This window comes from Artemia sp. Qi Xiang Cuo, chromosome 13 (genome assembly GCF_049724085.1).
Source record: "Artemia sp. Qi Xiang Cuo chromosome 13, ASM4972408v1, whole genome shotgun sequence".
Taxonomy (NCBI): Eukaryota; Metazoa; Arthropoda; class Branchiopoda; order Anostraca; family Artemiidae; genus Artemia; species Artemia sp. Qi Xiang Cuo.
Window position 1 is genome coordinate 16,687,178 of NC_142806.1, and position 13,632 is coordinate 16,700,809.

At 37.6% G+C, this 13,632-nt stretch overlaps 1 protein-coding gene across 1 annotated transcript in view; it reads left to right on the plus strand.

The window, feature by feature from the left end:
- The window catches only part of mtm (phosphatidylinositol-3-phosphate phosphatase), an 88,210-nt gene that overhangs the window by 38,070 nt on the left and 36,508 nt on the right, over window positions 1-13,632 (plus strand). The window contains exons 3-5 of the mRNA XM_089099522.1: window positions 4,090-4,197; window positions 5,800-5,952; window positions 8,637-8,789. Of these exons, the coding sequence (XP_088955648.1) occupies window positions 4,090-4,197; window positions 5,800-5,952; window positions 8,637-8,789 (414 nt within the window). The remainder of the gene's footprint in view (window positions 1-4,089; window positions 4,198-5,799; window positions 5,953-8,636; window positions 8,790-13,632) is intronic.

A 13,632-nucleotide genomic window follows, 5' to 3' on the forward strand; every position in this document is an offset into this window, starting at 1 on the left:
TGGCCCCAAGTGCCTCGGCATTATAGCCTGTTAACTGTAGCGGATGGTGTGCGTAAGTAGCTGTATTGTCCCCAAGTGTTTTGGCATTGTAGCTTGTTAATTGTGGCGGATGGTGTGCGTACGTATCTGTTTTGGCCCCAAGCGTCTTGATGTTATAGTTTGTTAATTGTGTTGGATGGTGTGTCGTACGTAGCCGTGTTGGCCCCAAGTATCTTGCTATTGTAGTTCGTTAATTGCGGCGGATGGTGTGCGTACGTAGCTGTGTTGGTCCCAAGCGTCATGGCATTATGTTTGTTTATTGTGGTGGATGGTGTGCGTACATAGCTGTGTTGGCCCTAAGCGTCTTGACATTATAGCTTGTTAATTTTGGCGGATGGTGTGCATACGTAGCTGTGTTGGCCCCAAGCGTCTTGCCGTTTTAGCTTGTTAATTGTTGCAGACGGTGTGCGTACGTAGCTGTGTTGGCCCAAAGCGTCGACATTATAGCTTGTTAATTTTGGCGGATGGTGTGCATAGGTAGCTGTGTCGGCCCCAAGCATTATGTTTGTTAATTTTTGGTGGATGGTTTGCGTACATAGCTGTGTTGGCCCTATGCGTCTTGACATAATAGCTTGTTAATTTTGGTGGATGGTGTGCATACGTAGCTGTTTTGGACCCAAGCGTCTTGCCGTTTTAGCTTGTTAATTGTGGCGGATGGTATGTGTACGTATCTGTTTTGGCCCCAAGCGTCTTGATATTATAGGTTGTTAATTGTGGTGGATGGTGTGCTTACGTAGCTTTGTTAGTCCCAAGCGTCATGGCATTATAGTTTGTTAATTGTGGTGGATGTTGTGCGTACGTAGCTGTGTTGGCCCCAAGCGTCTTGGCATTATAGCTTGTTAATTGTGGCTGATGCTGTGCGTACGTATCTGTTTTGGCCCCAAGCGTTTTGATATTATAGTTTGTTAATTGTTTTGGATGGTGTGCGTACCGAATTGTGTTGGTTGCAAGTGTCTTAGCATTATAGTTTGTTAATTGTGGTGGATGGTGTGCGTACGTAGCTGTGTTGGCCCCAAGCGTCTTGACATTATAGTCAAGACGCTTGGGACCAACACAGCTACGCACGCACACCATCCACCACAATTAACAAACTATAATGTCAAGACGCTTGGGGCCAACACAGCTAAGTACGCACACCATCCATCACATTTAACAAACTATAATGCCATGAATCTTGGGACCAACACAGCTACGCACGCACACCATCCACCACAATTAACGAACTATAATGTCAAGACGCTTGGGGCCAACACAGCTAAGTACGCACACCATCCACCACATTTAACAAACTATAATGCCATGAATCTTGGGACCAACACAGCTACACACGCACACCATCCGCCACAATCAACAAACTGTAGTGCCAAGACGCTGGGGACCAACACAGCTACGTACGCACCCAATCTACCGCAATTAACAAACTATACTGCCAAGACGCTTGGGACCAACACAGCTGCGCACGCACACCATCCACCACAATTAACAAAATATAATGTCAAGACGCTTGGGGCCAACACAGCTACGTACGCATACCATCTGCCACAATTAAAAATCTATAATTTCAAGCCGCTTAGGGCCAAGACGGCTACGTACGCCCACCATCCACAAAAATTAACAAACTGTAATTTCATGACGGAGTGGCCAACACAGCTACGTACGAACACCAACCGCCACAATTAACAAACTATAATGTCAAGACGCTTGGGGCCAAGACAGCTAAGTACGCACACCATCCACCACATTTAACAAACTATAATGTCAAGACGTTTGGGGCCAACACAGCTACGTACGCACACCATCCATCACAGTTTAGAAACGATAATGCCAAAAAACTTGGAACCAACACAGCTACGTACGTACACCATCCACAAAAATTAACAAACTATAATATCAAGACGTTTGGAGCCAAAAGAGATATGTACGCTCACCATCCGCCACAATTAACAAGCTATAATGTCAAGACGCTTGGGGCCAACATAGTTACGTACACACACCATCCACCACAATTAAAAAGCTATAATGTCAAGACGCTTGGGGCCAACACAGCTACGTACGCACACACTTCGCCACATTTAACAAACAATAATGTCAAAACGCTTGGGGTCAACACAGCTAAGTACGCACACCATCCACCACATTTAACAAACTATAATGCCATGACGCTTGGTGCCAGCACAGCTACGTACGCACGCCATTCACCACAATTAACAAACTATAATGCCAAGACGCTTGGGGTCAACACAGCTAAGTACGCACACCATCCACCACATTTAACAAACTATAATGCCATGACGCTTGGTGCCAGCACAGCTACGTACGCACGCCATTCACCACAATTAACAAACTATAATGCCAAGACGCTTGGGATCAACACGCTACGTACGCAAACCATCCACCACAATTAATAAACTATAATGCCAAGACGTTGGGACCAAAACAGTCACGTACGCACACCATCCGCCACAATTAACAAACTATAATGTCAAGACTCTTCGGGCTAACACAGCTACGTACGCAAACCATCCGCCACAATTGACAAGCTGCAATGTCAAGACCCTTGGGGACAACACAGCTACGTACGTACACCTTCGGCCACAGTTAGCAAGCTATAATGTCAAGACGTTTGGGACCAACATAGCTACGTATGCACACCATCCACCACAATTAAAAATCTATAATGCCAAGATGTTTGGGGCCAACACAGCTACGTACACATACCATCTGCCACAATTAACAAGCTATAATGTCAAGATGCTTTGGGCCAACGCAGCTCCGTACGCACACCATCCACAACAATTAACAAACTATAATGCCAGGACGTTCGGGGCAACACAGCTACGTATGCACACCATCCACCACAATTAGCTTGTTAGTTGTGGCGGATGGTGTGCATACATAGCTGTGTTTGGCCCCAAGCATCTTGGCATTATAGCTTGTTAAATGTGGCGGATGGTGTTCGCACGTATCTGTTTTGGCCCCAAGCGTCTTGATATTATAGTTTTTTAATTGTGGTGGATGGTGTACGTACGTAGCTGTGTTGGTCCCAAGCGTCTTGACATTATAGTTTGTTAATTGTGGCGGATGGCTTGCGTCCTTAGCTGTGTTGATCCCAAGGGTCATGGCATTACAGTTTGTTAATTGTGGTGGATGGTTTGCGTACGTAGCTGTGTTGGCCCCAAGCGTCTTGATATTATTGTTTGTTAAATGTGGCGGAGTGTGTGCGTACTTAGCTGTGTTCACCCCAACCGTCTTGACATTATAGCTTTTTAATTCTGGTGGATGGTGTGTGTAAGTAGCTATGTTGGTCCCAAGCGTCTTGACATTATAGCTTGTTAATTGGGGCAGATGGTGTGCCTACGTAGCTGTGTTTGCCCCAAGCGTCTTGGCATTATAGCTTGTTAATTGTGGCGGATGGTGTGCATACATATCTCTTTTGGCTCCAAATGTCTTCGTATTATAGTTTGTTAATTTTTTTGGATGGTGTGCGTACGTAGCTGTGTTGGTCCCAAGTTTCTTGGCATTATGGTTTGTTAACTGTGATGGATGGTGTGTGTAAGTAGCTGTTTTGGCCCCAAGCGTCTTGACATTATAGTTTGCTAAGTGTTGTGGATGGTGTGCGTACGTAGCTGTGTTGGTCCCAAGTGTCTTGGCATTATAGTTTGCTAATTGTGGCGGATGGTGTGCGTGCATAGCTGTTTGGGTCCCAAGCGTCTTGGCATTATAATTTCTTAATTGTGGCGGATATTGTGCGTGCGTAGCTGTGTTGGTCCCAAGCGTCTTGGCATTATAGTTTGTTAGTTATGGTGGATGGTGTGCGTGCGTAGCTGTGTTGGCCACAAGCGTCATTGTGTTGTAGTTTGTTAGTAGCAGTAGAACTCTGATTCTATTATAAAGGTGAAACAGAAACTGCAAGTTTTTTCTACTTGAAGCATAGTCAGACGTGTTGCTCCGAAACCGAGAACCGTGTGACAAAGTTGCGGCAATATTTCTTGGGCCTTTGACACTGGGCATTGAATTTCACCTGCTATTTAAATCATGATTTTGTTTCAGGTTGCTCGTATAGAGAAGGTTGGTGGTGTTAGCAGCCGGGGCGAGAATTCATATGGAATTGAACTGCACTGTAAGGATATGAGGAATCTTCGCTTTGCCCACAAACAAGTATGTTAATTTCTGTTCTTGAAGAAAATAACTATTTACTTACCAATTATTGGATATTGGTATTCCCTACCGAGAGGTTAGTTGCGCAGAACTAAAATTACAAATGGTCAAGAAAGGGGTTCACAGAAAAAAGCTGAAACGAATAGATTAAAAATTGTCATACATTCAAAGCCGTATCCAGGGAGGGGTGGAGTACTGGGTTTGAATCCCCCCCTTCCACCTCCCAAATTTTTGTCCGACTGTTAAAAATGTAAAAAAATGCATATAAACAAATTATCGATGTGTTTTTAAAAGTTTTTCTATAATGAGATACATTGGTTAAACAAAAGTTTCGGCAGATGTCTTGGTGTCCAACACTTGTTTTAAGACAATTGAGACATACTGATTAACAATGCAAACTGTTTGTCAATCATTTTTGAAAATTATAATTTTCAAAAGTTACCAAATAGAGGATCAGCAAGGCAATGAAGATCAGGAGGATCAGACTGTGATTGAACATACAATGCCCTGTGGATCGTCCCTTTGCAAACAGCTTACCAATATGTCTTAGAGGGTTTGTTCAGGAAGGGATTCGAGACCGTTAGCTGAACCTCTTCTGATACTTTTTGGTCTAAGACTATTCTTCTTATCGCCAAATTGCAAATTTTATGGAAGTTTAAGACTTATAGATATTCTGTTGAACATATTGCTCCTTTATTATAACCTTTTTATGTAGTTCCTCATTCTATTATAGAATGAGGAACAAACCAACAAATAAAACGCGGAAAGTCAAACCAAATACCTAACAGCAATAAAAGTGTTGTACTTTTATTGTTGTTAGGTATTTGGTTCCAATTCTTTCAATTTTTTGGCTTTTATTGATTTTTATTCATCTTCTAATTTTTGTTTTTTTTTCATTGTTTTTTCTCGCATTCACATTGACTTTCCGCGTTTTATTTGTTGGTTTGTTCTTCGGTACTATCACAGATCATATTTTTGCTTTTCGCGATGAAGAAGAGTGGTGCTTGTCCCCTCAAAATATTCACTTTGTTGTGTTTTGTCAGTATTTTCATTTGGCCTTTAAGGACACCATTTTTGCTCGTTTTTCTTTCTTTATGTTATGTCAGGCCAATGTGGTTTAAGAAATTATCTTCGACCACTTCGAACCTGATACAACTTATAGCCGTGATTTGAACTCCTCATCTTATCTATCATTAAATAGTGTTTTTGGTGGCTTGGTTAGGTGGCTCCTTATATGCGCATAGACCCTTTTAGTATAATATTTGTTCTAAATTGCTTTCTGGGGGCCTGAAAATAGTTGGGAGCATATATTAGCCTATAATTTTTAGAATCTTCTGGGGGGGGGGGCAAAAGCAGAAGGTCTAAACAGAGTGCAACGGAGTATTTGCCAGTGTATTAGCTGCAGAGGGTTCGATTCCATAATGAGTTTGTATTTGCAACCCGTAGCTGGTTGAGCTACTAAACCGTATGTCTTGTTTATAACTTCGGCGGTGTTGTCGTTCTTATATATTATTTCTATTGAATATGTTCTTTTTTCTCATGTCCTACAAAGGCTCTTAAAATAAACCTGTTTTAGAAATAAAACTCTATTTCTTCTTTAAGGAGAACCATTCAAGAAGAAATCTTTTTGAGAAGCTTCAGCAATACGCCTTTCCTTTAACTCATAAATTACCCCTCTTTGCTTTTGAATTGCAAGAAGTTTACGCAGAAAATGGATGGAGCGTTTATGAACCAGTAGCTGAGCTTAAACGAATGGTAAATATTAAATTTTTGTATATTTAAAGTTAAAATTTGTTTTTTATTATTCTAGGTCAGTGTTTTTCACAATGTTGACTTGTGTGTACCCTTGTCTGTAATTTTTGGAAACCTGAGTACCCCTTTTGAATATTTGGATGGATTTAAAAAAAAATTTTATTTTTTTGTGCATAAACAAAATAATAACTAGAGAAAAAAGAAATCATTCATAAAATTAAAATTTATTTTATGAATATTGGATGGTTTCTTGGAACAATATAATACAATATTGCGTTATTGAAGCAATATAAGCAGTAAATTTATTTAAACTTATATTTAAACAATAACCGGTATATTTGAATAATATATGGTTTATTTGGATGAATGAGAATGACGAAATTGTTCATGCTGAGGTTGCAGATCCTCATAATTTGGTTTTCTTGATTCTAATCTGAGATGTGGTTCCGAATCCAATAGCCTATCTCTCTCAAGTAACTGAGAGGGTGTAGGTGCATATTCCAGGAAAAATCTGGTGCAAGTGCAACGTGTACCCTCGCCAAGCTTCTATCCCTGGGGGTACGGGCACCACACTTCGGGAAACACTCGTCTAGAGAATAGGCATGACCGGGACTGATTTATAACTGGAAAGGTTGTTACCCAGTGTTGTCCTCTGAAGGCGTTGAAAATCACAAGGCTCATTTAAAATAGTGGATGATACGGGGGTGGACTGGATGATATGCAAGTTCTGATTCTGGGAAAAACGATAAATTGTATGGATGCGCATTTGTGTATTATGTATTTTGCATATTTTAATTTAAATTAATGATAATTTTTACCTCAGTGTGACACTTAAAATGGCGATAATATTCAGACAGACCCACTTCATCCTCTGGCGAATCAATCTATAGTGAATAATAAATGGTGTAATAGTGAACCAAAGAGCAGAGGAAATAGAGACAACAGTTCACGAAATGTAGGAGAATTGTATTTTTGAAAATCTAAGGGGGGGGGGGGAATCTTTGTTTCTTTATCGATTTCTTTTCAATTAAAATACTAAAAGAAAGGTATTTCTCAATGACTAATATCAAAAAGGGTATTTTTCAAAACATAGGCGGAGAGAAAGGGGAAACGAAAAATAATCTAGTAGGACAAAAACAATAGAAAAGAAAAATTTAGACGCCATCGCCGCCTGAAAGCCCAATAAGGCGTCTACAATTTCTTCTACAATTTTCTGGAGTATAGAAATTGAGAGCATTTCTTAATAAAAATTATAATAATAATAATAAATATTATAAAAATTTAAAATTATAATATAATAATAAATATTATAAAATATTATATTATATAAAATATTATATAAATATTATAAATATTATAAATATTATAAAATTATAATAATAAATATTTTAGAATTTAAACCTGAACAAAAATAATACTAGTTGTATTAATTATTTTTGTCTTTTTTTCTGTTGCTTTAAAACGGACTGACCATTTTCTGCCAAAAGAGAAGAAAAGGTATATTTGTCTGCATTTTTGTTTAATTAACCTGTGCTTGCCAGGGGCGAATCTACAGTATTTTTATTGGGGGGGGGGGCAAAAGGGGTTCATATCCGGATATTCAAGGAGCATGGGCTATATAATAATTTTTTCTCTACATTATTGGAGGGGTAACTCCCGTCCCAAACGACGCCCCTTGTGCTTGCAAACTAACCCAGCCTTAGATGTCTTGTACCCCAAATGTAAAAACATAATCATCAGTTTTCCTTCAGAAACTTTCAGATTGGATCTAAATGAATATGCACAAATTAATTAAAATATAAATTTTAACAAAGAAAATGTTAATAAATTAAGTTAGTGTGTTTTGAATTTTTCTATTTCTTCTTGGTAACACTAAACGATTGGTGGCGCTTGTAGTTTTCAATTACTATTAAAACTATGTCAACTTTTTTTTTGTCATTTTCGCATATTTGCTAGAGTATGTTAACACTTGGTAACACTAGACCGTCGGCTGTGCTTGTAGTTTTCAGTTCCTGTTAAAACTAAGTCAAACAGTTTGGTACGGTTCCACTGACAATCTGAACTGCGAGTTTTTTTTTATCTAGATTGGGATTTTGAAAACTGCTCTTGAAAAAAAAATCATGGATTTTGCCAGGCCGTGAGTTAGGTATATAAATCTTTCTGTTATGCAGTTTCAAGTTTGACGATACAGTCTCATGAATCGATTTTGCCTCGATTTAGCATCGAAATTGAATCAATTTTGCTTGCTTGTTAAGAATCTTCCTGTCAATGGAAAACACATCCAGTATAGTAAATTGCAAGGTGTGTGTTTTCCTACGCCGGAAAAACGTGTTGAGATCGTTAAAAATAGTTTTATTTCGTGTCTATACTTTTCAAAGTTTTTTGATTTCTGTGTTTGATGTTTCTTGTTTTTCTGTTTGTGTTTGTGTTTTCTTGTGTTTGATTTCTGTCTTTGATGCAGGAGAAAGTTTGATTGCTATTACACTTTGGTGTCACTTGCACGTTTTCCATAGTCAAAGCAACAGTAAGGACAGACGTGTCTTTTTTCCCAAGTCCATAACCAACGATTATTACTTCCTGAGACACTCTTTTACACTTGTCGAGGGGAGGGGGTGTTTATTTAAATGTTGTGTTATTCATAGAATAAATCTACGTGAGCAAAAAATTAACCAATATTATTGTTTTAGGGATTGCCAACAGAAAGCTGGATCATAAATACAAGAATAAATGACAACTACGACATTTGCGATACGTATCCTGCAGTTTGGGGTGTTCCTGCAATGGCTACTGAAGATGATTTGCGAAGTGTCGCTGGATTCAGAAGCCGTGGTAGACTCCCGGTAAGTTAGAACTTCTTTTCAGTTCAGGTCACTAAACATACTGCGATGTTTAGCATGTACTCTATATCTCATTGTTTAAGGCTCAGGTGATTTTACACGTAATGAAGGATAATAGTCTGCCAAATGTGTGCTTTTTTTAACAAGAAGCAGGACATCTTCCAACAGGTGTAAGAAATGAGAGAAAGTTTAAGAAGGTCAGGTGGTGTTACATGGATGAACTCTGCTAAAAATTGTGCTTTTTGGCAATTTAGCATGGGCCAGGGTTAGGTGATCTTACACTTATGAAGGATAATAGTGTGCCAAAAATTGTGCTTTTTGGCAATTCAGCTGGGGTTTATAAGGCTATAATGAGAGAAAGTTTAAAAAGGTCAGGTGATCTTACACGGATGAAGGATAATAGTCTGCCAAATTTGTGCTTTTTTTTAACAAGAAGCAGGACATCTTCCAACAGGTGTAAAAAATGAGAGAAAGTTTAAGAAGGTCAGGTGATGTCACATGGATGAACTCTGCTAAAAATTGTGCTTTTTGGCAACTTAGCATGGGCCAGGGTTAGGTGATCTTACACTTATGAAGGATAATAGTGTGCCAAAATTGTGCTTTTTGGCAATTCAGCTGGGGCTTATAAGGCTATTAAATAAAAAAAACAAGTTTTTTAAACTGAAAGTAAGGAGCGACATTAAAACTTAAAACGAACAGAAATTATTCCGTATATGAAAGGGGCTGTCCCCTCCTCAACGCTTCGATCTTTACGCTAAAGTTTTTTATTGTTTTAAAAAATAAAGTTGTGAGACAGAGTCAAACTTTAGCGTAAAGAGCAAGGCGTTGAGGAGGGGACAGCCCCTTTCATATACGGAATAATTTCTGTTCGTTTTAAGTTTTAATGTCGCTCCTTACTTTCAGTTTAAAAAACTTGTTTTTTTTTATTTAATTTTTGAACTTTTTTGAATAAATGCAGGTTTTGATCTTGGCGCACCGTACATGAATAATTAAAACAAAATTTTCATATTAATTGACTTTTATTTAGTTATGGCTTTCTCGAACGTTTTTAGTAGTAATAAATATACGTAACTTACGAATTAACTTACGTAACGAACTTCTATATTCATATATTTTTAATACGTTTATTAGGGGGTTCGCCCCCCAGTCAATACCTTGCTCTTTAAGCGAAAGTTCGAATTTTTTTCCCATTCTCTAAAAATGACCGCTTAATCACAAAGGCCGTCAATTAGAATAAATAGCTCTTATGAAAGTACTAAAAAATCTTTGGCTTAAAGAGCGAGGCATTGACTACGGGGTGAACCCAATTATATATGTAATATTTTCTGTTCGTTTAAAGTTTTGTTGTTGCTGCTGTTGCAGTTGAAATACTTGTTTTTTTATATCAAATTTCTGATCTTTTTTTAAATAACGCTGGGAAGTCCGGCGTCCCCTTAATAGCAATGTCCCTTCCCCCATGAAAACTTCCTCCATGGAAAGATCCTCCCACATAACCCTCGACCCCCCCCCCCCTACCAGGAAAAATCTCTCCTGAAAACGTCTGTATACTTCCAAATAACCAATACTATATGTTAACATTGGGTAAAGTTCATAACTTTCAGCCCTCCCCCGGGAAGTTCGGGGGATTGAGTCATCCTAAAAGACATACCTAAGATATTTTCGAACATGCTGAACAAAATGGCTATCTCAAAATTTTGATCAGGTGACTTTGGGAAAAAAATGAGCGTGGGAGGGGGCTTAGTTGCCCTCCATTTTTTTGGCACTTAAAAAGGACACTAGAACTTTCAATTTTCATTCCAATGAGCCCTCTCGCGATATTCTAGGACTACTGGGTCGATACGATCACCCCTGGGAAAAAAACAAAAAAAAAACAACAAACAAAAAAACAAATAAACACGCACCCGTGATCTTTCTTCTGGCAAAAAATGCAAAATTCCACATTTTTGTAGATGGGAGCTTAAAATCTCTACAGTAAGGATCTCTGATACGCGGAATATGATGGTGTGATTTTCATTAAGGTTCTATAATTTTTAGGGGGTCTTTCTCCCTTTTTTTGAAAATCAGCCGAATTTTCTCAGGCGCGTAACTTTTGATGGGTAGGATTAAACTTAATGAAACTTATATATTTGAAATCAGCATTAAAATCTGATTCTTTTGATGTATCTATTTGTATCAAAATACCGTTTTCTAGAGTTTCGGTTACCATTGAGCCGGGTCGCTCCTTACTTACAGTTCGTTACCACGAACTGTTTGATAATGAGAGAGAGTTTAAAAAAGCCAAGTGATCTTACATGGATGAAGGATAATAGTGTGCCAAAAATTTTGCTTTTTGGCAATTCAGCCAGGGCATATAAGGCTATTACGCAGATGAACGGATCGTAACTTTAGTAGTGTCCTATATCTTGTATCCTATTTAAGTAACCTCTATAACATCCTATTTTTGCAGTATTTTAGGCAAATTTGCACATAGGGGGATAAAGAGGGGTCATATCCCGTAAGGGTCTTTAAAAGGGCCCCACTCTATCTGATCTTCCTAAGAAAATAAATGTGTACAATAGTGTTTTTTTTTGTGTTTCAAAAGCATTTCTTGTGTTTCCACAAAAATTTTACAATAAACAAATCTAAAGTCAAATATATAATTGATAATTGTTTATATTTATGATAATGCTTTTTTGCATAGTACTAAACTAAAGCACGCATGCGTGACGCGTTGAATCGGTGCCTTGTCGATTGTGGACAATTTAACATAACCATTCTAGGGATTGGGGCTTTGTCTATCCTGAGGACTAATCTAAACCAAAACTACATATCCAACCTTTTGATGATACTTGTACTGAGTGAGGTCCATTCACTCTCTTCATAAAGAGTACCGCATGATAACTCCTCGTTAACCGTATGTCTAAAATTAACCTTGAATCTGCTGTATACAATTTGTCTGATAAATAATGTGTATCTGATGTCTTTTTAGTGTGTTTAGTGCCGTTTAACCATTTTTATGATACAAATACTTAGTGGATTGAAAGAAAGGGATCGTGAAAAGTGTTGTTTGGCAACTCGTCACTAATCTTGTACCTAAAAATATCTTTAAACCCGCCTTAAACAGGTTTATTTTGTAGATATTTTGTATCTGATTCGTTTTTAGTGCACATGACACTCTTTTTTAATTAAATTTTCATATTGAGTGGGATCAAACTATTTTGTCCATAAATAGTAACGTTTATTAACTCATCAACTCATGACGCAGTAGGTTTTAGACTTTTACAGTGAGAGAAGGAGGCGATACCCAAACTCTTGTTTGTAGTGATTTTTTTTCGTTTCAAGCTTGATTTGAATATTCAATTTAAGTTTCACTCATTTTAATATTTATTTATTCATTTACATTAGTATCTATTGTATGTTTGTTTGAATTGATTCTTTATTTAATTTCTGTTCATTTTGAGTTTCATTTATACTTCAATAGCAAAATTTTTTTTTCGTTTTAAGCTTGATATGCATATTCAATTTAAGTATTACTCGTTTTATGATTTATTTGGTCATTTATATTAGTGCCTGCTGTATTATTTTTTTTTATGATTGTTTATTTAATTTCTGTTCGTTTTGGGTTTCATTTATTCTTTAACAGTAATTTCTGGTCGTTTTGGGTTTGAATTGTTATAGGAATTTATTTCTGCTGATCTTAAGTTTAAAATGGCATTTACTTTTCTTTGAAAAACTTCTTTTTGGAATTTTTTTTTCTTAATTAATATAGTAACGTTTGCCAACTCATCGCTAAGTTTATGCCTAAAATCATCCTTAAACCCGCCTTAAAAAATTGTATTACGGTTTTTATATTTTTATTTTCTATTTTTGTTTTTGTTTTTACTTTCCATATTTTTATGCTTCTCTTCAGTGCACTACGCCATTAAGTCACTCTTTTATGAAACACGTCCTGAGTGGGATATAACCACCGTGATTCGAAAGATAGTATCGTTGGATATCTCGTCACTAAGCTTATGCCTGAAATTATCCTGAAACCCGTCTTAAATGGTTGTTTTTTCTTAACTTTTTTATATGTCTCTTTTTAAATTTTTTTTATTTTTCTCTGCTATTTCCTAAATTTTTATTTCTATATTTTATATTTGTCTTTAGTTCATTATGACATTAAGCCACTCTTTTATGATACACGTACTGAGCGGGATTGAATCACCTCGTTTGTAAAGAGTAGCGTTTGACGTCTCATCGCTAAGCTTATGCCTTAAATATTTTGTCTAATGAACGTATGCAGTTATTGCAGTCATTTTGCATTCCTGATGTTTTGACCCTGTTTGAATCCTTGCTCTTTTGACCTATCGATATTTTGACCTTTTTCTTAACCATCAATACATAATCCATTCAAGGGGAACATTTTTCTTTTATTTATTAATGGGTAATTAGCTTCGAATATGAAAGAAAGGTTGAGGTGGCTAGGGCACGTTGTGCGGATGAAGGATGACAGATTGCCGAAGATTGTTCTTTTGGACCATCTGTCTATGGCTAAAAGGAAAGCCGGTCGTCCTTGTCCGGGGTAGGAGGACGTCATAAAGAAAGATTTAAAGGAAATGGGAACTTCGTGGGCGGGTGTAAAAAGGGAGGCTTTGAATAGATTGGGATGGAGGAGGAGCGTGCGTAGCTGTGTTGCTCTCTGGCGGCTCGGTGCTGCGGTGAATTGCTAGTAGTAGTAGTAGTAATAGAAGTAATTAGCTTTGGAGACTGAAGTATAAGTCACTTTGATTACAGTCATTCTCATTATGGGATTCTATTGCTCTTTCGGTCTGTAGATATTTAAAACTTTTTTTGGCCACGAATAATTAATCAATTCGAGGGGAGT